Here is a 24,349-nt window from a genome sequence, read left to right on the forward strand (position 1 = left end):
TATACTAAACACTTTATCATTTTAGTGAGAACTCTTAGCCTAGCATAGAACTTGGCAACAAGAGAATAATAAGATATAATTATATATATCCTAGCATTCATCTGTCATTGTTACTTCTTTGTTCATGCTATAGATTATATAAAATCTAAACCCTGAAATGGAAGAAGCCAAAAGTCGAAGTTTGGAGGAAGACTTTGAAGGACAGGCCACACATACAGGTAAGCAAATACAGAAGGAAAAAAAAAATACTAGGTTGAAATTAAATGTGGATGTCTCTAAAGTTCTTACTGACATTATTCAGTATGAAATTTAAGTAATATCTTTGAATGGTTTGATGGAATCATCTAAAAAACAATTGAGTGGGAAAATTAATGTGAAATCAAATACTTTTGAAGTAGTTTTATTTAGATGTCAAAGAATGAGAAAAACACTAATTATTGATAGAATTTCTTACTACCCAACTATAAGTCCTCTTCCACACTATAATTAAGCTCTTTCCTCTCTAATTTCCCCCACTCTGAACTTTTCCTGAAATTGTAAACAATAGTAGACCAAAAGGTAAATCGTTTTTAATTTTAATTTTTTGAATCTGAAAAGAATAAAGAAATGATAAAACATTCTTAAGTCAAATGGATTTCAGTATTCCTCTAGAAAATCTAAGATTTCAATTCATTTCATCCAGAGCCTGTTTTACCAATCTGTTAAATTGTAGGAAACTGTATATATGGCCCTACTAAGAGTTTAAAAATCAAATAACATGTCAGTTTAAAAGTTCAGTTTGTACCTCTTAAGCCTCTTCACTTATTCTGTATACCTGCAACTAGTATAATATTGTATATCAACTACACTTTACTTAAAAAAAAAATAACACTTGAAAAAATAAATAAAAATAAAAGTTTAGGGTTTTTAACTCTATTGAATCTTATTAAACTAATATTTTCCTCTCTCTTTTAATAATATGAAATGGAGCCTTTAAATTAAGCCAGAGAGTTGTATGAATTCTCATGAGTACTAGACAAAATGCATGGGAATTCATTTCATTGTATTTTATTTTATTTTATTTTATTTTATTTTATTTTATTTTATTTTTAAGAGAGAGAGAGAGTGAGCACAAGCGGGGGTAGGGCAGAGGGGGAGGGACAAGCAGACTCCCCGACAAGCAGGGAGCCCCACCCGGCTTGATCCCAGGACCTGAAGATCATGACCTGAGCTGAAGGCAGATGTTTAACTGATTAAGCCCCCCCAGGTGCCCCAGGAATTCATTTTATAACAACAGTGTGAAGAGTACCCATCTAAGTATGACAGAACCAAGAAACCACAGAGGAAGATTGATAAATTCAGCTATAAAAATGAGGGGGGGGGGAAGGAAGGAAAGAAATGTCTGCTGATAGGTCATCAGTAGCAAATTTCAAAAAACATTTGACAAATTGAGGGAAACCAGCTGCAATTCAACTGACAAAGGGTTAATTTCCTAATAAATACTGGAATCTCCTACAAATCAGTAAGAAAAATAACAACAATCAAATGGAGAAATGAGCAAAAGATAGGTCAGACAATTTAAAAAACAGTACTTATGAAGTTAGTACTATTGTGAGATACATTTTTTTCACACTGTTTGTAAAAGTAAAAAGTTTAATAAGACACTTTGAAAAGAGGCATACTTATACATTACTGATAGGAGTGTAAACTAGTACAAGTTCCTTAAGAGTAGTTTAGCAATATCAAAATTAGAAATATATATATATGCTTTTTGACCAAGCAATTTTACTACAATAACCTATAGGTAGACCTGCATAGATAGAAAAAAAAAATGTATGTGCAAGGTTCTTCACTCAGGATTATATATTATAGAAAAAGCGGGGAAGCAACAATATACATCAACAAGAAACTTTTTAAAGTAAATAAATATCAACACAATGGAATACCATGCCTCCATTTTTTTTTTCAAAAAAAGGTAGAATCTCTTTATGTATGTATATGAAAAAAATCTGAGATATATTATAAACTAAGAAGAGCAAGATAAGAAAAAGTGTCTATAATAAACTATCACTTGTAAAAAAAACAGGAGATAAAAGATTCTTTTTTCTACACATATAAACACATGCTATACACATGCATATCTTGTATATACAGAAAACATATCTGGAAGATGAAGACAATACAAGTAAACAGAAAACAATGATTGAATATAATTTTAATATAAGTAACTTTATATTAAAAGTATATATTATATAAATCAAGAAATTATTAAGAAATATGTGGGAGAAAGAGAACACATCCACACATATAATATTAAAGGTATAGATATGGCTAATCTTTAGTAAAGGATATTTAAAACTCCATATTTCCAAGAATTTAGATCTTCTAAGCACTTCTATTATTTATCAGGAAAACTGAACATCTGAATTCCAGTTGGATCATCCTTGATTTAATTAATTTTTCCTAAATCTGCAAATCCCATCCTCTCTCCATTTGTAAAAGGTTCTTAGAATCTTAAAAGGAATTGGATGATTGTGTAATAATTTTCTGAAAGCCATTTTAGTTCTGTTAATTGAGGTCAGGTCTTCTCTCACTGGTTGTCTTGTATGTGCTATTGTTGTTTTCTGGACCTTGATATCACTTCAATTTATTTCCCTGATAATCCTAGTGTTCCTGCTAATAGTGTGGTGCCAATTCTAGATTATTGCTGAAGCTTCCTTCTTATTTAATAAAAGTGCTATTTTTCTAAAATTCTAGTTCCCACTACATTCTAATTTTTTAATATCTTTACCCTCAAATTTTGCCAATAGCTGAAAGTACGTAATTTGAATTTTCATTAACGTATGATGTTTCAGAGAAATTCTTAGCCAAAACCCATTTAACAAGGTTAATGTGGGAAAACATTTTTATGAGCAGGGCAGTCAGACATTTCTAGCCCAAACAAGATTTTTTTTATGATACAGAAGATGACAAGTCTATTCCAACGTTGATACTTATACAAATTTCAATGGTATAAATAGTCGTTTTGAAAATAAAGAGGAAAACAATTTGTTTTTTCTTTTATTCCAGGACCCAAAGGAGTAATAAATGATTGGAGAAAGTTTAAATTAGAGAGTGAAGACAGTGATTCAGTTCCACCTAGCAAGAAGGAGATTCTCAGACAAATGTCTTCTCCTCAGAATAGAGATGACAAAGACTCAAAAGAAAGATTCAGCAGAAAGGTAAGGAAAAATCAATAGTAAATAATTTACGATGAGTTTTTAGTCTAAATGACTCTAAAGAATCACTTTAGAGTTATAAAATAGATATATTTCAAAAATATTTATTATAGTACTTGTTTATGTTGGCAAAAAAACCCAGGAAATGAAGTGAATGCCTGTGAAGGTAATTCCATATTAAAAAATGTATGACAGCTATTAAAAGAATGAGTTACAAATATATGAGCTGACTTACAGGCAGTTACGTAATATGAGAAAGCAAGACACAGAGTATTTTAAGTTATATAATGATCCCATTCACTAGAGCAAAGGGAAAAAAACACATCACTGTATATGGTTTTACATTTATATAATTATATAAACAGTATGTAGAAAAGTATGGAAAGACACTCACCAACTTGACGATACTGGTTATTTAGGAGGGTGGGATTGGTTGAGAGATCGCAACTTTCTTTTTCCAAATAGGAGAAAGAAGGTAAGGAGAATAAGCTACATTTTTTTGAAGGTATCATGATTTTTTAAAGCAGAATTAAAAAAAAAATCTCATTTACTTGTTATATGATGTGTATGTCCAAGTGCTATGTCAAATATGTTAATGGAGATTATCTCAGAGTATTAGAGTGGTGAATTTCACTATTTATTACTTCCTTCCTTTAGCTTTTAGCCTATTTTTGAATTCTTATAATTAGCATGCATTATTTATAAACAATAACAACAATCATTAATTTAAAACCCGTTAAGTGACTTCCATTGTGGATAAATCACTTTAATGGGTTCTTTATCTCCAATGTATATGAGCTGTATATTGATTCTCAACAGACAGACTACATCAGAAACATACTTGGTTTTAGACTTCTGGCCATTGTAAAAATCTTCAAGTCTAAGATCTTGTTTCCAGATTTGGGTTCCTTCACTGAGACACTCTGTGATATGGATGAGACAATTAAATTTTCCCGTCTGAAGAATTGCAACGACACATCCTCTCTTTGTTTTAAAGAGATGTGAAGAGAAAATAAATGTAAAAGTATTTGAAACATGTAAAATGCCATACAAATGAGAGACATTATGATTATTAAAGGTGTTGTACAGGTTAAGCTTGAGAAATGTATCTGAATGCCTAAATGCCTGAATATGTGAATGGAACAAGTTCTCACAAATGCATATGTAAATCAATATTACAATACTGATACAATATTTGTATGGTTCAGTCTGTTAAATTAACAGAACTATGGTAGCAACATAAAAATTATATAAAACATTTAACATTTTGGGAGTTAAAACAAATAAAATTGAGAATTATCTTAAAGCAAAAAAGTAATATGACAGGGAAAAGAATGAGGACATTAAAAAAACAAATATAAGAGGCAGAAATGAGAAGGAATTAATGAAAGCACCAGATATTCCTACTTAACCTGAATCTTAATATCATTTATAAAATGAGAGTAATAATACCTACCTCATAGGTTTGTTGTGAGGATTAAGTAAAATAATCTATGTAAAGTGCCTAAGACATAATAGATTTTCCATAAATACTAGTTTCATGCCTTCTCAATTCTCCTCCACTTTAAAAATTATCAGCAGTTGCTGTTTGAAAGGCTACCTGATGGCAGAGCATCAGCAGTGAATCCCCTTGAGAGCCATCCAACTTACGTGGTCCTGGGTGGTTCCACATCTCTCAATCACGTTATGTCCCACATTGTTCCTTCACACATGTGTACATACATGTACATACACATGTATACAGATGTATATATGTATGTATTTTGGTGGAGGAAGAGAGTGTTTAACGTTCTATGGAATAAGTTAATGATGGTGTAGCTATCTAAAAAGGCTCTGCAGGTACTTTTATACTCCAGCTGCAGTGGAAAGTAGCTGTCTTGGAGATGGAAGTCTTTCCTCACTTTGGCCTAAACCAGTAGATAAGAATCACCTGAAGGTCTTGTTTAAAGATGGCTCACTCAGCCTCACACATACAAGTTCTAATTCAGTAGATCTGGGGTGGTGCTCCAAAATTTGCCTTTCCCAGAATTTCTCAGGTGCTGCTGTTGCTGCTGACCCAGCATTAACCTCTTGAATGATCTGATGAACTCCAAATAATAGTAAAAGCTGTCTTGCTTGAATTCCATTCCACATTTCAAAAAGTCACTAAGTGATAAGATATGATCTTTTTTTTTCTTTTTAAAAATATAATCTTTTAAAGAACTTTTGTGGAGGAGATACTATCTAAAGGCATTTGTTGGGGACACATTTAAATTGTGTGTGCATACCCTTTTTATTTTTTATGAAAGTCACTCCAGAGTAGACCCTGCTGGGATTTTTTCACCCAGAGTGATGGGTAGCTAAGTGGCACCTTGCTTACTGAGATTGTGACCATCTTGTGGCTCAACTATATTCAGCAATATTTAGGCATGCATTTAATCATGCAATAATTACTGAACTCCTATTATGTGCCAGACACTACAGCAAATAATGAAGAGAGATGAATAATACAAAATTCCTGCCCCATGGGACATACCAGTTATAAAAACTATTATGAAAAAAATAAATATATAATACAATGTCAGGTAGTGTTTATTGCCATGAAGAAAAATAAATCAGTATAAGGAATAAAAAGCATAACGTGGGGACTCTTTTAGGTAGTATAATCAAAGAAGGTAACATTTGAACAAAGGCTTGAAAGTGGTAAAGGAGGAAAAGGCCTTCACATTAGGAGTAAAATAGAATGGTGGGGAGAAAACAGTAAATGCAAACTCTTTGAGTTGAGAATGGGTTTGGTATGTTTAAGATTATAAATTTCTGGGGGTGCCTAGGTGGCTCATTGGTTAAGCTTCTGCCTTTGGCTCAGGTCATGATCCCAGGGTCCTGGGATGGCGCCCTTCATAGGGCTCCTGCTCAGTGGGAAGCCTGCTTCTCCCTCTCCCCTTGCCCCTCCCCCCTGCTTGTACACGTCTGTGCTCTCCCTCTCTCAAATAAATAAATAAAATCTTTAAAAAGTTTTTAAAAAAGAATATAAATCTGACCAAATTATCTCTATCATTTCATCTATTTCTAGATGAGCATTCAAGAATACGAATTAATTCACCGAGACAAAGAAGATGAAAATTGCCTTCGTAAATACCGTAGACAATGTATGCAGGATATGCACCAGAAGCTGAGTTTTGGGCCTAGATATGGGTTTGTGTATGAGCTGGAAACTGGGGAGCAATTCCTGGAAACCATTGAAAAGGAGCAGAAAATCACCACAATTGTTGTTCATATTTATGAAGATGGCATTAAGGGTTGTGATGCTCTAAACAGTAGCTTTACATGCCTTGCAGCTGAATACCCTATGGTCAAGTTTTGTAAAATAAAAGCTTCTAATACAGGTGCCGGGGACCGCTTTTCCTCAGATGTACTCCCCACACTGCTTGTCTACAAAGGTGGGGAACTCATAAGCAATTTTATTAGTGTTACAGAACAGTTTACAGAAGAATTTTTTGCTGGGGATGTGGAGTCTTTCCTAAACGAATATGGGTTACTACCTGAAAGAGAGATACATGCCCTTGATCAGATCAACATGGAAGAAGATACTGAATAAAGAGTCACTATGTCAACATCTCGTATTTCTCCTTTACAAGTTGAACATTGATTTTGGTAGTATACCTATTCCTTTAGAGAATACCAAGTATGGCCATGGTTATTTTAATTTGTGAGAAAAAAAAAGTTTGACACTAAAATTATTTGATTAGCATTTCTTAGTTACTTAAATGCTTAGAAGGCTTTAGTACAAAATATTGTAGTCTTCAGCAACATGTTAGTAGACAAAGAGGATATGGATAATATTGTGACAGTTTTCAAAAATCCCTTTCAAGTTATGTGTTGGTTTTTTTACTCCTTGTTTTTTCCTCAGTGGTATTATTTGGACTTTGCAAATTACATTATTAATCATAACTTTGCTTGTGTGATAAGAATAAAGTCTCACAAGGAAATAAGTTTTCTATTTGAAGTCTATTCTTTCTCAAGTACTCATTATCAAGGCTCTAAAAACATTACATAACCCAAAATACAAAAAAAAAAAATTCAGTAAGATAACTTACTATATATATATATATATATATACATATATATATACATATATATATACACATATATATATATACATATATATATATATACACACACACAAATCTTATAAGAAACTTAGAAACTTTGTGTCACATTAAAGTTATAAAAAAAGGTAATATTTTTAATACAACCTCAGAAGCTAACCTTATTTACGAAAAAAGTTTTATTCTATGGACAAAAGAATATTTAGTAGTGAAAATTACAACTATCATTTTTTAATTGCCTATTATGGGCCAGCATCTTATACATATAATGTGTAATTTTTAACCACAATTCCACAAGTAGATATCCACAAGTGGATAGCACTTTATAAATGATGAAACTGAAATTCAGAGTTCTATTTCTATTTCCCTTGAAAACACTGGGAAAATTTTCCTCCTACACAAACAAATGGAAATGCAAAACAAAATATAATTTGAAAAATGTTTTTAAATGCATCATGAACTGTAGAGCAAGATAAAAGAAACTTCTAGGGGTCTGAATCAGAGTAGGAAATAATGGTGAATGAGAGCTGAAGCACTGTGGCCCATATTTGAAGACATGGTGCTTGATAAATCACCCAAAACTGGCTCCCTGTGGGAAGTATACTTAAAACAGATTTTCTTTGGGTGCCTGCGTGGCTCAGTCAGTTAAGCGACTGTCTTCAGCTCAGGTCGTGATCCCCTGGGATCAAGCCTGTATCATGCTCCCTGCTCATCAGGGGAGTCTGCTTCTCCCCCTCCCACTGCTCATGCCCTCTCTCTCCTTCACTCTCTCTTTCAAATAAATAAATAAAATCTTAAAGAAAAAAAACAAACAAACCAGGTTTTCTCTCCCCCCCGACCCCGGCAGACAAATGTTCAAATTGGACATTTATCACAAGTTCTAGTCTCCATTATCCTAAATGAAGATTTTGTATCTTCTCTTTCCTTAAATCTTTCATACCATTTTCCCTCAGTCCAAGCACTTCACCTTCCTCATATTTCATTGAGAAAATAGAAGTTGTAAGACAGGCCCTACCTCACCTTTCCATCACTACCTGCATAGTCCAGGATGGCAAAGGAGTAGGAGACCTTAGTTTTGTCTAGTCCCAGAAATTCAGCTAGATAGCTACCATATCATTCTGACACCTGTGAACTCAACTGGAGATCTAATAAAAGAATTGCTGCAATTCTACAAATAGATAAGCGACCACTTTCTGCAAGGTAAGAGGTGCAGATAAGTGAATGCAAAGTGATATATCATCGGAAGATAAACCATGGGGAGAGGGAGCCTCTGAAAGCTGGCACTGAAAAGTGATAAAGCAGTAGAGCACAAAATCAGAACTTTTAGAAGACTGATCTGGTGAGGGATGTCCCTGCCTGACAGGTGTTCAGGTGGCAAAGTGGGGCAGAATCCTAGGTGGGACAGTGTGGTCTCAGGATTCTGGAAGACCGGGAGTGCCGAGGCATGACAGAGCTCCGAGGCATTGAAGCAGGGAAGCCAGCTGCAATCAGCAAGCCCGGGAGTGGGCTCTCAGCTCAGGGTTGCCATATAACATAAATTGGGGCACAGTTGGGTGAATGCTCTCCAAGCAGGGGCCCAGATTGGAGCAGAACTGCAGTAAGACCCCCCATTCCTCCCCAGGATGAGTGGCGCAGGTGCACACCTCAGGAATCTGCAGGGTTTAGAGGCTTGAAATAGGGTTGTGTGCCTGAGATAGAAACACTTGGTCACAGGTTAAGTGAGTGCAGAGTGTGAACAGAGACCAAGGAGACAGGAGTGATTGACTGCTTTTCCCTGTGGGTGCACTGAGGAGTGGGGCCCCAAGATCTGGGCTCTGGGCTGGAGATTGAGAGGCCACCATTTTCATTCTCATTCTCCAAAGTGGCATGGAAAGCCTTCAGGGAACAAAAGCCACATAGAGCAATCCGGAGCCGCTTACTTAGCCTGGCCCCCTGGCAAAGGTGATGCAATTCCATCCAGGCAAAGACACTTGTGAATCAACGCAACAGGCCCCTCCCCCAGAAGATCAGCAAGAACATCTGGCTAAGACCAAGTTTACCGCTCACAGAGAACTGCAAAACTCCAGCGATAGGGAAAAATAGTATATAGAATTCATGGTTTTTCCCCATGATTCTTTAGTCTTTCAATTTTAATTATTTTTTTCTCTTTTCTTTTTCAACCATTTTCTTATTTTACCAGCTCTTTTTAAAAAATCTTTTTTAATTTTCATTTTTACAATTACATTCTATACTTTCTATTTAATTTTATTTTTGTGCATATATGAGTTTTTCTTTCTTTACAATTTTGGGATGCAGTTTCTTCTAACAAACAGATCAAAATACACCTGGAATCTAATGTATGGCTCTCTTCCCTTTTCCTGTCTGATCATATTTTCTCTTTTTCTTTCTTTTGATTTTTTTGTTTGTTTGTTAAAGTCTTTTTTAATTTTCATCTTTACAATTAAAATCTATCCCTTCAATGTATTTAATTTTATTTTGTATATATGTAAGTTTTTCTTTCTTTACAATTTTGAAATGTAGTTTCTTCTAACAAACTCACCACAATACACTCAGAATACAGTGTATTGCTCTGTTCTGTTCACCTATCTCTTTATATTCCTTTTCTCTTTCTTTCTTTCTTTCTTTCTTTCTTTCTTTCTTTCTTTCTTTCTCTTCTTCTTCTTCCTTCCTTCCTTCCTTTCCTTTTTTTCTTTCCTTCTTTTTGTCTTTTAATTTTTATTTTTATAGTTACATTCTATCCTTTCATTGTATTTAATTTTATTTTTGTACTTATATGTTCTTCTTTCTTTACAATTTTGGGATCTAGTTTTCTAACAAACAGACCAAAATACACATAGAATCCATGTATTGCTCTGTTCTGTTCATTTGTCTGATTATCTTTTCTTTTAAAAAAAATTTTTTTTCAGGGCGCCTGGGTAGCGCGGTCGTTAAGTGTCTGCCTTTGGCTCAGGGCATGATCCTGGTGTTCCGGGATCGAGTCCCACGTCGGGCTCCTCCGCTGGGAGCCTGCTTCTTCCTCTCCCACTCCCCTACTGTGTTCCCTCTCTCACTGGCTGTCTCTCTGTCACATAAATAAATAAAATCTTTAAAAAAAAATTTTTTTTTTCAGTTTTGGGTCTCTTCTGATTTGTTTAGTTTATATTTCCCTGGGGTCATTGTTACCCTTTTAGTATTTTGTTCCGTTGTTCATCTATTCTTCTCCAGACAGAATGACAAGACAGAAAAACTCACCTCAAAAAAGAGAACAAGAGGCAGTATTGACTGCCAGGGACCTAATTAGTATGGATATGAGTAAGATGTTGGAACTGGAGTTAGGTATAATGATTATAAAGATACCAGCTGGACTTGAAAAAAAAGCATAGAAGACACTAGAGAATCCCTTTCTGGAGAAAAAAAAAAAAAGAACTAAAACCTAATCAAGTCAAAATTAGAAGCTATTAATGAGATGCAATAAAAAAGGGAAGCTCTAACTGCTAGGATAAATGAGCCAGAAGAGAGAATTAGTGATATAGAAGACCAAATGATGGAGAATAAACAAGCTGAGAAAAAGACAGCTAAACAACTACTGGATCACGAGGGGGAGAATTCAAGAGATAAGTGATACCATAAAGTGAAACAATATTGGAATATTTGGGCTCTCAGAGGAAGAGAAAAGAGCAGGGGCAGAAGGCATATTGGAGAAATTATAGCAGAAAATTTCCGTAGTCTGGGGAGGGAAACAGGCATTCAAGTCCAGGAGGCACAGAGAACCCCCCTCAAAATCAATAAAAATGGGTCAACAGCCCAACATATCATAGTGAAACTTGCAAATCTCAGAGACAAAGAGAAAATCCTGAAAGCAGTTAGGGACAAGAGGTCCATAACCTACCAGGGTAGAAATATTAGATTGGCAGCAGACCTATCCACAGAGACCTGGCAGGCCAGAAAGGACTGGCATGATATATTCAGGGTGCTAAATGAGAAAAACATGCAGCCAAGAATACTTTATCCAGTTAGGATGTCATTCAAAATAGGAGAGATAAAAAGCTTCCAGGACAAACAGAAATGAAAAGAAATTGTGATCACTAAACCAGCCCTGCAAGAAATATTGAAAGGGATCCTTCAAGCGAAGACAGAGTCCAAAAATAACATGGACCAGAAAGGAATAGAAACAATAAATAGAAACAGTGACTTTATAGGTAATACAATGGCACTAAATTCATATCTTTCAATAGTTACTCTGAATATAAATAGGCTAAATGCTCCAATCAAAAGACACAGGGTATCAGAGTAGATAAAAAAGCAAGACCCATCAATATCCTGTCGGCAAGACATTCATTTTAGACCCAAAGACACCTCCAGATTTAAAGTGAGGGGGTAGAAAACCATTTATCATGCTAATGGACACCAAAAGAAAGCTGGTGTGCCAATCCTTGTATCAGACAAATTAGATTTAAAACCAAAGACTATAATGAGAGATGAGCAAGGACACTATATTATACTTAAAGGGTCTATTAAACAAGAAGACCTAACAATTATAAATATTTATGCTAACATGGGAGCAGCCAATTATATAAACCAACTAACAACAAAATTAAAGAAATACATTGATAATAACACAATAATAGTAAGGGACTTTAACACCCTACTCACTGAAATGGACAGATCATCTAAGCAGAAGATCAACAAGGAAACAAGGGCTCTGAATGACACACTGGACCAGATGGACTTCACAGATATATTCAGAGCATTTCATCCCAAAGCACAGAATACACATTATTCTCGAGAGTGCACATGGAACATTCTGCAGAATAGATCACATACTGGGTCACAAATCATGTCTCAACCAGCACCAAAGATTGGGATGATTCCCTGCATATTTTCAGACTATATGCTTTGAAACTGGAACTCAATCACAAGAGAAAATTTGGAAATAACCCAAATCCATGGAGGCTAAAGAGCATCCTACTAAAGAATGAATGGGTCAACCAGTAAATTAAAGAAGAATTTTAAAAATTCATGGAAACAAATGAAAATGAAAACACAGCTATTCAAAACCTTTGGGATGCAGCAAAGGCAGTCCTAAGAGGGAAGTATATAACACTACAAGATTTTCTCAAAAAAAACCCAAGAAAGGTCTCAAATACACAACCTAACCTTACACCGAAAGGAGCTGGAGAAAGAACAGCAAATAAAGCCTAAGCCCAGCAGGAGAAGAGAATTAATAAAGATTAGAGCAGAAATCAATGAAATAGAAACCAAAAGAACAGTAGAACAGACCAACAAAACTAGGAGCTGGTTCTTTGAAAGAATTAATAAGATTGATAAACCCCTGGCCAGATTTATCAAAAAGAAAAGAGAAAGGGCCCAAATAAGTAAAATCATGAATGAAAGAGGAGAGATCACAACCAACACCAAAGAAATACAAACAATAATAAGAACAGATTATGAGCAGCTATATGCCAAGAAATTAGCAATCTATAATAAATAGATGCATTCCTAGAGACGTATAAACTACCAAAACTGAAACAGGAAGAAATAGGAAACCTGAACAGACTCACAGCCAGCAAGGAAATTGAAGTAGTAATCAAAAATCTCCCAACAAGCCAGAGTCCAGGGCTGGATGGCTATCCAAGGGAATTCTATCAGCATTTAAATAACAACTAATACCTATTCTTCTGAAGCTGTTTCAAAAACTAAAAAGTGAAGGAAAACTTTCAAACTTGTTCTATGAGGCCACCCCAAAACCAGACAAAGACCCCACCAAAAGGGAGAATTACAGATCAATATTCCTGATGAACATGGATCCCAAAATTCTCACCAAGATACTAGCTAATAGGATCCAACAGTACATTAAAAGGATTATTCACCAGGACCAAGTGGGATTTATTCCTGGTCTGCAAGGGTGGTTCAACATCCACAAATCAATGAATGTGATACACTAAATTAATAAAACAAAGGACAAGAGTCTTATGATCCTCTCAACAAATGTAGAAAAGGCTTTTGACAAAGTACAGCATTCTTTCTTAATTAAAATTCTTCACAGTGTAGGGAGAGGGGGAACATACCTCAAAATCATAAAAGCCATCTATGAAAATCCCACAGTGAATATCATTCTTAATGGGGAAAACCTGAGAGATTTTCTCCTAATGCCAGGAACATGACAGGGATGCCCACTCTTACGACTGTTGTCCAACTTAGTACTAGAAGTCTTAGCCTCAGCAATCAGAAAACAAAAGAAATAAAATGCATCTGAATTGGCAAAGAAGATGTCAAACTCTCACTCTTCACATATGACATGATACTTTATATGGAAAACCCAAAAGATTCCACCTCAAAATTACTAGAACTCATACAGGAATTTGGCAAAGTGGCAGGATATAAAATCAATGCATAGAAATCAGTTGCATTTCTATACACTAACAATGAGACAGAAAAAAGATAAATTAAGGAGTCAATCTCATTTACAATTGTACCCCAAACCATAAAATACCTAGGAATAAACCTAACCAAAGAGACAAAAGATCTGTACTCAGAAAACTACAGAACACTAATGAAAGAAATTGAGGAAGACACAAAGAAATGGAAAAACATTCTATGCTCATGGATTGGAAGAAAAAATATTGTTAAAATGTCTATGCTACCCAGAGCAATCTACACGTTCAGTGTAATCCCTATCAAAATAACATCAATATTTTTCACAGCGCTGGCACAAATAATCCTAAAATTTGTATGGAATCAGAAAAGACCCTGAATAGCCAAAGGAATATTGACAAAGAAAACCAAAGTTAGTGGCATCACAATCCCGGACTTCAAGCTCTATCACAAAACTGTAATCATCAAGACAGTATAGTACTGGCACAAAAACAGACACACAGATCAATGGAACAGAATAGAGAACCCAGAAACAGAATAGAATAGAGAACCTCAGCTCTATGGTCAACTAATCTTCAACAAAGCAGGAAAGAATACCCAATGGAAAAAAGACAATCTCTTCAAGAAATAGTGTTGGGAAAATTGGACAGCCACATGCAGAAGAATGAAACTGGACCATTTTCTTACACCATACACAAAGATAAACTCAAAATGGATGAAAGACTTAAATGTGAAACAGGAATCCACCAAAGTCCTAGAGGAGAATACAGGCAGCAACCTCCTCGACCTTGGTCACAGCAACTTTTTGCTAGACATGTTTCCAAAGGCAAGGGAAACAAAGGCAAAAGTGAACTATTAGAATTTCATCAAGATAAAAAGCTTTTGCACAGCAAAGGAAACTGTCAACAAAACCAAAAGACAACTGACAGAATGAAAGAAGATATTTGCAAATGTCTTATCAGATAAAGGACTAGTATCCAAGATCTATAAAGAGCTTATCAAACTCAACCCCCCAAAACAAATAATCCAATCAAGAAATGGGAAGAAGACATGAACAGACATTTCTTCAAAGAAGACATAGAAATGGCCAACAGACACATGAAAAAATGCTTCACATCACTTGGCTTCAGGGAAATACAAATCAAATCCACAAGGAGATACCACCTCACACCAGTCAGAATGGCTAAAATTAACAAGTCAGGCAAGGACAGATGTTGGCGAGGATGTGGAGAAAGGGGAACTCTCTTACACTGTTGGTGGGAATGCAAGCTGGTACAACCACTCTAGAAAACAGTATGGATGGGGCGCCTGGGTGGCACAGCGGTTAAGCGTCTGCCTTCGGCTCAGGGCGTGATCCCGGCGTTGTGGGATCGAGCCCCACATCAGGCTCCTCTGCTGTGAGCCTGCTTCTTCCTCTCCCACTCCCCCTGCTTGTGTTCCCTCTCTCGCTGGCTGTCTCTATCTCTGTCAAGTAAATAAATAAAATCTTTAAAAAAAAAAAAAAGAAAAAGAAAACAGTATGGGTGTTCCTTAAAAAGTTGAAAATAGAGCTTCCCTATGATCCAGCAATTGCACTACTGGGTATTTACCCCAAAGATACAAATATAGTGATCCAAAGGGTCACTTGCACCACAATGTTTATAGCAGCAATGTCCAGAATAGCCAAACTATGAAAAGAGCCCAGATGTCCACTGACAGATAAATGGATAAAAAAGATGTGGTATATGTATATATACAATGGAATACTACTCAGCCACCACAAACATGACATCTTGCCATCTGCAACGACATTGATGGAACTCCAGGATATTATGCTAAGCAAAATAAGTCAATCAAAGACAATTATCATATGTTCTCATTCGTATGTGGAATTTAAGAAATAAAACAGAGGATCATAGGGGAGGAGAGGAAAAAGTAAGATGAAATCAGAGAAGGAGACAGATCGCAAGAGACTCTTAATCATAGGAAATATACTGAGGGTTGCTGGAGGGGAGAGGGTTGGGGGCATGGGGTAATTGGGGGACGGACATTAGGGAGGGCACATGATGTAATGAGCATTGGGTGTTATATAACACTGATGAATCACTGACCTCTACCTCTGAAACTAATAATATATTATATGTTAATTAATTGATTTTAAGTAAAAATTTAAAAAACAAAATGTGCACCTGCACCTAAACAGTTTCCACTGACATTATGATGAACAAAGCATTCATGCAGCTAAGACCCATGACCAAACTGTACAGTAGAGCTAACCCTCTCACCCACAGTCATTTTTCTCCTGCAATTATTTTCCTTCTTCTGCATCATGTTCTCCCTTCCTTTATGTCATACTATTCATATTGGCTTGTAAATGAGTTTCAAAATTGCCCACTTTAAAAATATGCTCAAGTATAATTTAAAATTTCCAGCTATCCCTCACCAATCTGCTTTCCTATACAATCATGTCTCTCAAAAGAATTATCTAAAGTCACCATCTTTATTCTTCATTTCCATTTTTTCCCCCAGCTGAATCCAATCAGGATTTTGTCTCAAGCACTCTAATTACAGTTGTAGTCATCTTGTCAAACTTAGTGGCCAATTCTTATTCATTATTTTATTCTATTTCCTATAAGCATATGTCAAAGCTGACTACTTCTGCTCTTTTTGAATCACTTCTTTTGGTTTCTTTGAAAACAGACTCTGCTTATTTGCCTTCTATTCTATTGACTATTTCTTCAAAGTAGAAATTGTCTTCTTTTCTAAACACTCATTCTAGGTAGCAGCTTTCTGTCCATAATCTTAACACTTATATTCAGATCACTTTCAAACTTACATTTCTATTTTCACCTCTCTCCTAGACTCCAAAACACTGTTTCTCAACTGGAGAAAGGGAATAGAGGAGGAAAAGAATGGGAAAGAAAAAGTTTTCTGTAATTGTAGTAGATATTGGGAATACAAATATGGGTAATATAGAATTCCTAACTATGGCCAGCTTACATTGACCAGTCTCTAACATACAGTCATTGCAATAGGTATTGTTTCTTTTAATGAACCTAAAATTCCATCTTTTCTTCCTCTTTATAAATTGGGAAAGGCATTTTAAATACCCTATGGCCTATTTCTAAGTTGATAAATTCAAGACATATCACAAGGAGGGCAAGTGCTAGGAGAGAGACATGCAGGGTAATTACATATAAAATAAGAAACTTAAAAAAAACGTTCGACATGTTTTCTCCTATCAAACAATTGGTAACAAACTTATTAATCCTTTACAGAGTTCTCTGTTAGGGAATTACTGGACTCAAGAAGTCTTAGCAAAAAAACAGGATCCTTACATGAGTTATTTATAATGAAAACACTCCTTAGTGGAACGACTCTTTAGATTGACATTAATTCCATGAGCTGGAAGTAAATACTTAAAAAGTTGAGGGCAAGGCAGTAAGGAATGATAGTGAAATGGGCATCTCTAAAGAGAACAATATTTTAAGAATAAATTATAAGTTCTCAGTCAGTAGTCATTATTAACTACAATGTAGTACAGCTTTGTAGGGCAGGGGTAGAAAAGCATAGCTAAACAGTGAAAGAAGATTCATCTATGGAAAAGAATAAAAATGAGTGCTTTGAAAGATTCCTTCAATAAAAGCTTTATTCTTGTATTAACCGTGCATTAATTTAAAATAGAGAGCTAGCAAGCTTAAGCAGGACTAAACCCAGGAATGTATTTAACCCATAATTGCCAAAACAAAAGTAACTAGGTGGCACCTGTGTAGAGAGTAAGTGATGATAGCAACCATTCTCAAAATAAGCACTTGGTGACTAATGAATGCCAGAATGGAGCTTTGATGGTAACACTCATCAGGAAGAGTCGGACAAAAGGCAGGATTTGACTAGAATATTTGAAACCCGCTGCTGCAGAAATCCTGGATTACAAACTCCCCTCATGTAAACACTCATTCTGCTATTACATTTGGCAGGAGGAGAGGAAGAAATCATTTTTGTCTCAGCAAAAAAATGAAGTTTTAAATGTAAAGGTCTAAAATGTCATAACATGTCTCATAATAAGCCACCCAAATAATAACTGGAATAGACTTGAAAGAAGCAAACAATGTCAGTTGTAAAGTAATATTAAAATAATAGGAAAATTTTAGGGAACATTCAAATTATCTTGGTAAGTGTGAAGCTCGTTCATTTGTTCCTGAAATATTTATGGATAAGCTGCAATGTGCCATGTAGTGTTCTTAACCTGAAGGAGCTTAAGGTAAAGAAAACAGACATTTAAACAACCAATAGATAATACCTGCATCTATGTTTATGTCTATGAACATGTCTGTATTAGTAGTGGTGGTTAGTATCCTGAGCACTGGTACCAGACTTCCGGGGTTAATTTTGTGGTCTTGGGTGAGTTAGTTAACATCTCTGTACCGGTTTCCTCATCGGTAAAATAAGGATAATAATAGCACATTCTCATACGGCTGTGAGGAAAAAATGATTGAATCATGTAAACTACTTAGAACAGTGCCGATCATGTAAGTATTACTCAAATGTTAGTTATTATTATTATTATTACTAGTAGGTACTTATGAAGTAAAATGGTGCATACAGTACACAGATACAAGATCTTAAAGATATGCTCCTGTAAATAGAAGCTAATTTATGAAGAAGGTGCAATGCAATTCATCTACCCCAAACACAGCACTCACATTCCTGAATATAAGGACCTTATTAAATAGTCCATATATTTTAACTGAATGAAAGATATCCAAAAAAACTGCCATTTCAAATTACTGTAGCTACCACAATAAATATAAATTAAATCAATTCTAAAAACAGATGTGTGAAATAAACATTAACACAGGAATGAGAAAGAAATCTACAGAATTTTGAATTTTTTTTCACAATATAATCATGATCATTTACTTAGCTGTTCAAATATATCTAGTAAAATTTTATCTCATGATGAAAGTTTGATTTCTCTTTGTTTTCTTTTACTATATTTGTTTTCTACAAGTTTTGAGTGTCTAATACATACAAGGAATTGTACATTACATAATAGAAACAGGGTGATAAAAATAAGATATAGTAATTCTTTCTTCTCAAAAGATTTACAATCTAAGAGAGCACACATTCCTGAAGTTGAAAGACATGAGGACTTTTTATTTATTTATTACTGTTTGAGGTCTTAAATCCTGGAACCTAGCTGATATTGGATTTCACTGAAGAAATTATTATCCATCCGTCGTCCTCTAGTTAGCTAACATACACTGTCATCTCTGCTCAGTTCTTTCTCTTATTTTCACTATCGACTCCCTTTTTGAAATCTTCAATCTCAATATACCACTCTGATGAAGGGTAGCTGTCTACCCTTCCAGCTCTCTCAATCCCTTTACTCTCAATGCACATGTTCTTCAAGACTTCCAGTTTCTCAACCCAACCTCTTTAACACTTTCCCAATTTTCATGGTTTATATTATATATAGTATAATGTTATATAATATACCTTATCTCGTTTGATTCTCACAGTTGCTCTATGAGGTAGACAGAGCAATAGTTTTACTATGTCCTGTTCAAGGATGGAGATAATTTTTTTTCAGTTTTATTGAGGTGTAACTGACAAAATTGTAAGATGTCACAACATGATGACTGGATATACATATATATCGTGAAAGGATCTGCGCTCACACACATATACTAAATGAGTTAATTAACCTACATGATGGAGAAATGAAGGTGTTTATGGTTAGTTGACTTGTCCAGGTTTACACAGCTAGTAAGATGTAGAGTGAGAACCTAACCTTGGACCTCCCAATTCTAGTGCTTATGCTCTTCTCATCACATTACACTTCTTACTTACCAGTCACCGATGCAAAGAATACATTAGCAACCAAATTTGGGATTCCCTAAACTTAGAAGATCTGTCTTAACATATTTCATGTCCATATGTCAATTTTTCAGGGGAATAAAAATTACCTGGCATCCAGTAAAGCTTCAGTAAGTCTCACAACTCCAAAATTAGTATGGTGGTCATGGCCCTGGTAGAGAGAACAGGTCTAAGTATATAGTACATAAACTCAGTTTTCAATTATGGATTTTCCTTATTTGGGCAATAGCATTTAAAGAAAACATTAAATTTTATCTTTACTTGAGGTTCTCATCTATAACAAGTATCAAAGTCTTTTTTTTTTTTTTTTATCTTTCAGGGCTTTTTTTTTTTTCATGGTATACAAGACAATGCTTCTAAAAAATTATTTTCACAAAACCAGGTGTTTTACCCTAGGTTATTTTATTTCTCCGAATGTCCACTCCCCACTCCAACCCCTGAGCACATACTAGCTTGATTTAATCATGCTATCTCAAAAACAATAATTCATTTTTAAGGCTGAAATTTATTCATTGCTGACAAGAAATAATTATCTCCTCTACAAGGTTCCTGTTCTAACAAATTAATGCACTTTCAACAGGCAATGATTAATAACACATGAAATTGAACTTGCTAGGTAACCTGAATTACAGAGACATAATACTAATAAATTGTGTAAGACCCACAGAAGTTTAGAAGCAGAAAACCATGGCTGTACATTAACATTTATTAAAAATAAACACAGATGCCATTTTGCCCATCATTTTCCGTACTTTGAGCATTTAAAGAGAAAAGGGATTTACAAATTTTATTGTGTTGTTTTCACTTTAGCGGGGGGGGGGGGGATGGAGAAAACCTTTAAACCACCATTTGACTTTTTCTGAGGAGAAATAGCACTGAATTGCTAACCATTTGAAACTGGAGTTATTTTACTACTCTCCTCAGTTCCACGGTGAAAATTTAAAGTAGAAATAGTTTCAAATACAACAATCATAACAAGAAACATAAATGATTTAAGTTTACTAATGAAAAGGCACATACTATCAGTTTAGACTTTTAAAAACCCAGGTACTTGTTGTTCAGAATAGATACATTTAAAGCGTGAGGACACAGAAAAGTTGGAAGTAAAATGATGGACATATACAGATAACTGAGGTTAAAAAGATATGAAACATTATGAACAATTAATGTCAACCAGTTTGAAAACACACAAAATGGCAGAATTGACTTAAGAAAAACAGAAGTCTTAATAATCCTGTAGAAGCAAAGAAACCAGAGAAGTACTTAAAAAATATTATGCAGATCCAGATGTACTTACAAGTTAACCTTATCAAACTGACAAGAAACAGGTCATTTTATATAGGCTTTTCCAGAGAGCAGAAACAGAGAAAATAATCACCAACTGATTTTATTAAACTAAGGTAATCTTGATAGTGTAATCTTCCAAAATTAGAAAAACAGGAAGTGAGAAAGGGAAATCACAGGCTAATGTCACTTATTCATTTGGATGAAGAAATTCTAAATAAGGTATTAGTAAATTGAATCCAACAGTGTATGTAAAAAATAAAATATGACCAAGTTGTATTTATCCCTGGGATGTAAGGCTGAATGTTTAAAGTTCATGGCTGTAGACTATGCTCCTACCCTAGCCTTGCTGTCTTTAGTTGCTGTCATCACTGCCTGGACTGCTTCCCACCTCCAAACCATATAGGTGTAGCTACCAAACTTTGTTGCAGCAGCAGTAACTATTCACTTAGTCTCAGTGAGTCCTCTGATCAATGGACCCAGAATCCAACCTCCTCAAAATCACTGAGATTAAATCTTAAAGCATACTTAACCTTGCATTCATTACAAGCAACATTCAAACTGAGAGCTCCCCGCACCTCTCCCCCCTCACTAGTATCTGCCCACTCCCAACTTGCCATTGCCATAATACTCAAGTGCACTGTCTTCTCCACCCACTTCCCTTCCCCTTCCTCTCTAAAAGCAGCACACTTCCCTTTACTTTCAACCTTTCCCCAAACGTTCCTTCCATATCTTTCATAATTGAAACTTTGTTCTTCAAAGAAGGCATACCTTCCCTTTATCACTTTCAAGTGATTATTCTTTCAAAAATCCAAATGTCATTCTTAACACTATTACTGCAGATCATATTACTACTTGCTTCTGTGCAAAATCTTATGTACTTTTTTTAAGGCTCATGCTATTTGTTTGATTTCCATTCTTAGAACAGTCAACTGACCTTTTTATTCATTTTCTCTCATTTATCAAAAATTACTCTACTCACACAGCCTTCCTTTATGCTTCAAATTTTATCATGTTGGGTGTTGTCATTATTTTAGTAGACCATCCTCCCATAATCTGGACTCTCTTTTCGTTGACTTCATCTCTTGACCTTCAATAACCACCATCTCAGCAACTCACGCCATTTCCTATCATCTATGTGTTATTTCTTCCCAAATCACTATTCCAGGCATTTTTACTTATGATCACAATCATGTCTCCTTATTTACTTGTCAATTACTATAAAAATTTGGGTCTTTGATTTCTTCTAGATCTCCACTGCATTGGTCTTTTTATATTACATTTCCAAACAATCAAAGCATTCTCCCTCTCTCTCTCTTTCCGTTACATTTCTAACTCATTAAAGCATTCTTGTTCTCTCTCTTCCCCCCTCTACTCCCCATTTCCATCTCTTCACTTCCTTTTATATTCATCTTAGATTTTATGGTTCATCATTTAAATAATATTCTTAAATAATATTCTTGCCAATATCCTAAATTTCCTAGCCCTTCTTTGGTTTCAACTTATCTTTTAGACAAGACATATAAATCACTTTTTAAAAAAAATCTGAGAGGACAGACTACTGGGAGAAAGTCACACAATTTCATTCACTTATTATTACTAACCTCAAATGAGGCTGTACCGGTACACTGCCTGGTAATCCCACTGTTTCTTTAGTCAATTTGATCTCCAATTCTTGGCAACAATTCTTTGAAATCTTCTTTATTCTCTTTCTTTTCTCTCCTCAGATGACATTTCCAAGTTCATAGAAATCTGAAGGCATCAGATAAGATCATCTTCAACTTTCCACTACCAAATCTATAAGCCCATATGCACTTGCACCAATTTTCTTCACTTTCTGAGGTATTATATTAGATGTTCCTTCTCTCAAGGCCAATAGCTACCTACATTTTAGAGACTATCCTCAGGAATCTTAAACTCATGTTTTCTTGTTTCTGTACAATCATCCCTCTTGCTTCTACAAAGTCAATCACTCCCTTTCATTAATATCTTCCTTCTTAATGTGTATATGCCCCACTAACTAGTAGGTTTAGCATGTCACTTTCCTGAACTTCACCTCAGTCTCTGAATTGTTAAAATGAAAATATTGTATAAATTGTAAAACACTATATGAGAGTTAATGTTACAATTTTTTCCAACCTAAAGATCAAAGGGATTAAGTGACTTCCCAAGGTGTTGTTTCTTAATTAGAAGATCTAAGCATACAAGTCAACTCTCCATAATCATTAGCTATTATTTGTTATAACTTATAATTAAAATTTAGAAAATGTCTTCAATAGTGCTAACTTGAAAGCATAGGATTATTATTTTTTAAACATTGTTATTTTTGTTTAGATATAAATATTGCAGTCTAGTGTCTTAGCTAACTGACATTCAGGATTTTAATCATGGAGCCAGGCATCTGGTGTATTCACAACTAAATTGGATTTGACTAAAATAGAACCTAAGAACTGATTAAACTACCTTCATCCATACCATTAATTTCCTCCTCACAATTCTAAAGTAAGCAAAAGGTCTCCTTAACAAACTGAACAAATCGAATGAAAGAACTTTTCTTGAAAGTTCAAGCCTTTTTCTACAGGACTCTTCAGGATCAGAATTTCGTAAGTTCCAAAGAACAACATAAAGTCTAGCTTCATTTGTGCTAAGTATGTAAAATATTTTACAAAATATTTTTACAAAGATGAAAAAAGAAGGGATAACCTATTTCTGAGTATTGAGACAGGTATTAGTTACTTACTCAAATGTCTATTCATCCTATGTGTCATTGGATACAATACATAATAATGTGCACTCATTAGTATCCACCAAATTTGGATCCATTGAACAAATCTCTGCCCTGCTTACACCCAAGTGTTGTAAAAATCCACTGAGATAATGTATGTGAAAACATTTTAGAAAAAGCAAAAGCAGAGGCAACTGTCTTTTCTAACTCCACTTTTATCACTTGTCCTTAACCAATAAATCAAAACCTATTGAAGTATTAATTTACCTTTTAATAGGTTATGAAGTATATAAGAACTCATTGACTATCTTTAGTGACTATTCATGAACATACTTCATATTTCCAATATAATTATTATGTTAAAGTCAGAAAACAAGAATAATTTACTAGATATTTATTATATATTGGCTAGTTTATACTTAGACAAATACTTAGGTAAAAGCCAAAAACCAAATATGCATTGTAATAGAGCTTGATTATTCCCAACTATTTTGGTAATATGGTTATGAACCTATTGACCTTTGAACATTATAGGAGTAGGTAAAAGGGAAAGACATTTATTCCCTCCACAAAAATGTCAAAACACGAGAGATGGGGTGCAATTGGAAAAGGCAGATTGTGGTAAGATAATACATGAATTATGTTTTCAGAGTAATAATAGTTAGCTATTTCCTTAGAGAACTTCTTTAATTCTCTTTCTCATGTATTTAAGATTTTACATATACAAATGAATATATATGTAATAAGTTTCCTATGGTGAATGCCATCAATTCCTTCCCTCCCTGCTTGCATGTGCTACTTCTCCATTGAGAGATGAGCCTCTTTTTCCTCTCCTATAGGAT

The 24,349-nt window shown here is 34.8% G+C and overlaps 1 protein-coding gene and 1 long non-coding RNA gene across 2 annotated transcripts in view; one reads left to right on the plus strand and one right to left on the minus strand.

Moving 5' to 3' along the window:
- Nucleotides 1-22,842, minus strand: part of LOC113262759 (uncharacterized) — a 46,244-nt gene extending 23,402 nt beyond the window's left edge. The window contains exons 1-2 of the long non-coding RNA XR_003318916.3: nt 22,387-22,842; nt 19,588-19,649 (exon numbers count right to left, since the gene is read on the minus strand). This is a non-coding gene — a long non-coding RNA (uncharacterized LOC113262759). The remainder of the gene's footprint in view (nt 1-19,587; nt 19,650-22,386) is intronic.
- On the plus strand, nt 158-6,774 carry PDC (phosducin). The gene is made up of 3 exons (XM_026509242.2): nt 158-218; nt 3,049-3,200; nt 6,250-6,774. Exons 1-3 carry the CDS (start codon nt 158-160, stop codon nt 6,772-6,774), a joined length of 738 nt encoding a protein of 245 aa, XP_026365027.2.
- Nucleotides 22,843-24,349: the final 1,507 nt, after the last annotated feature.

The sequence above is a fragment of the Ursus arctos genome, unplaced genomic scaffold (genome assembly GCF_023065955.2).
Source record: "Ursus arctos isolate Adak ecotype North America unplaced genomic scaffold, UrsArc2.0 scaffold_2, whole genome shotgun sequence".
Taxonomy (NCBI): Eukaryota; Metazoa; Chordata; class Mammalia; order Carnivora; family Ursidae; genus Ursus; species Ursus arctos.

Excerpts from the sequence above, each read along its gene's own strand:
- PDC (XM_026509242.2), top strand. The coding sequence starts at position 158 with ATGGAAGAAGCCAAAAGTCGAAGTTTGGAGGAAGACTTTGAAGGACAG. Across the intron at positions 219-3,048 it reads AGGACAGGCCACACATACAG|GACCCAAAGGAGTAATAAAT; the intron begins GTAAGCAAATAC and ends CTTTTATTCCAG. Across the intron at positions 3,201-6,249 it reads AAGAAAGATTCAGCAGAAAG|ATGAGCATTCAAGAATACGA; the intron begins GTAAGGAAAAAT and ends ATCTATTTCTAG.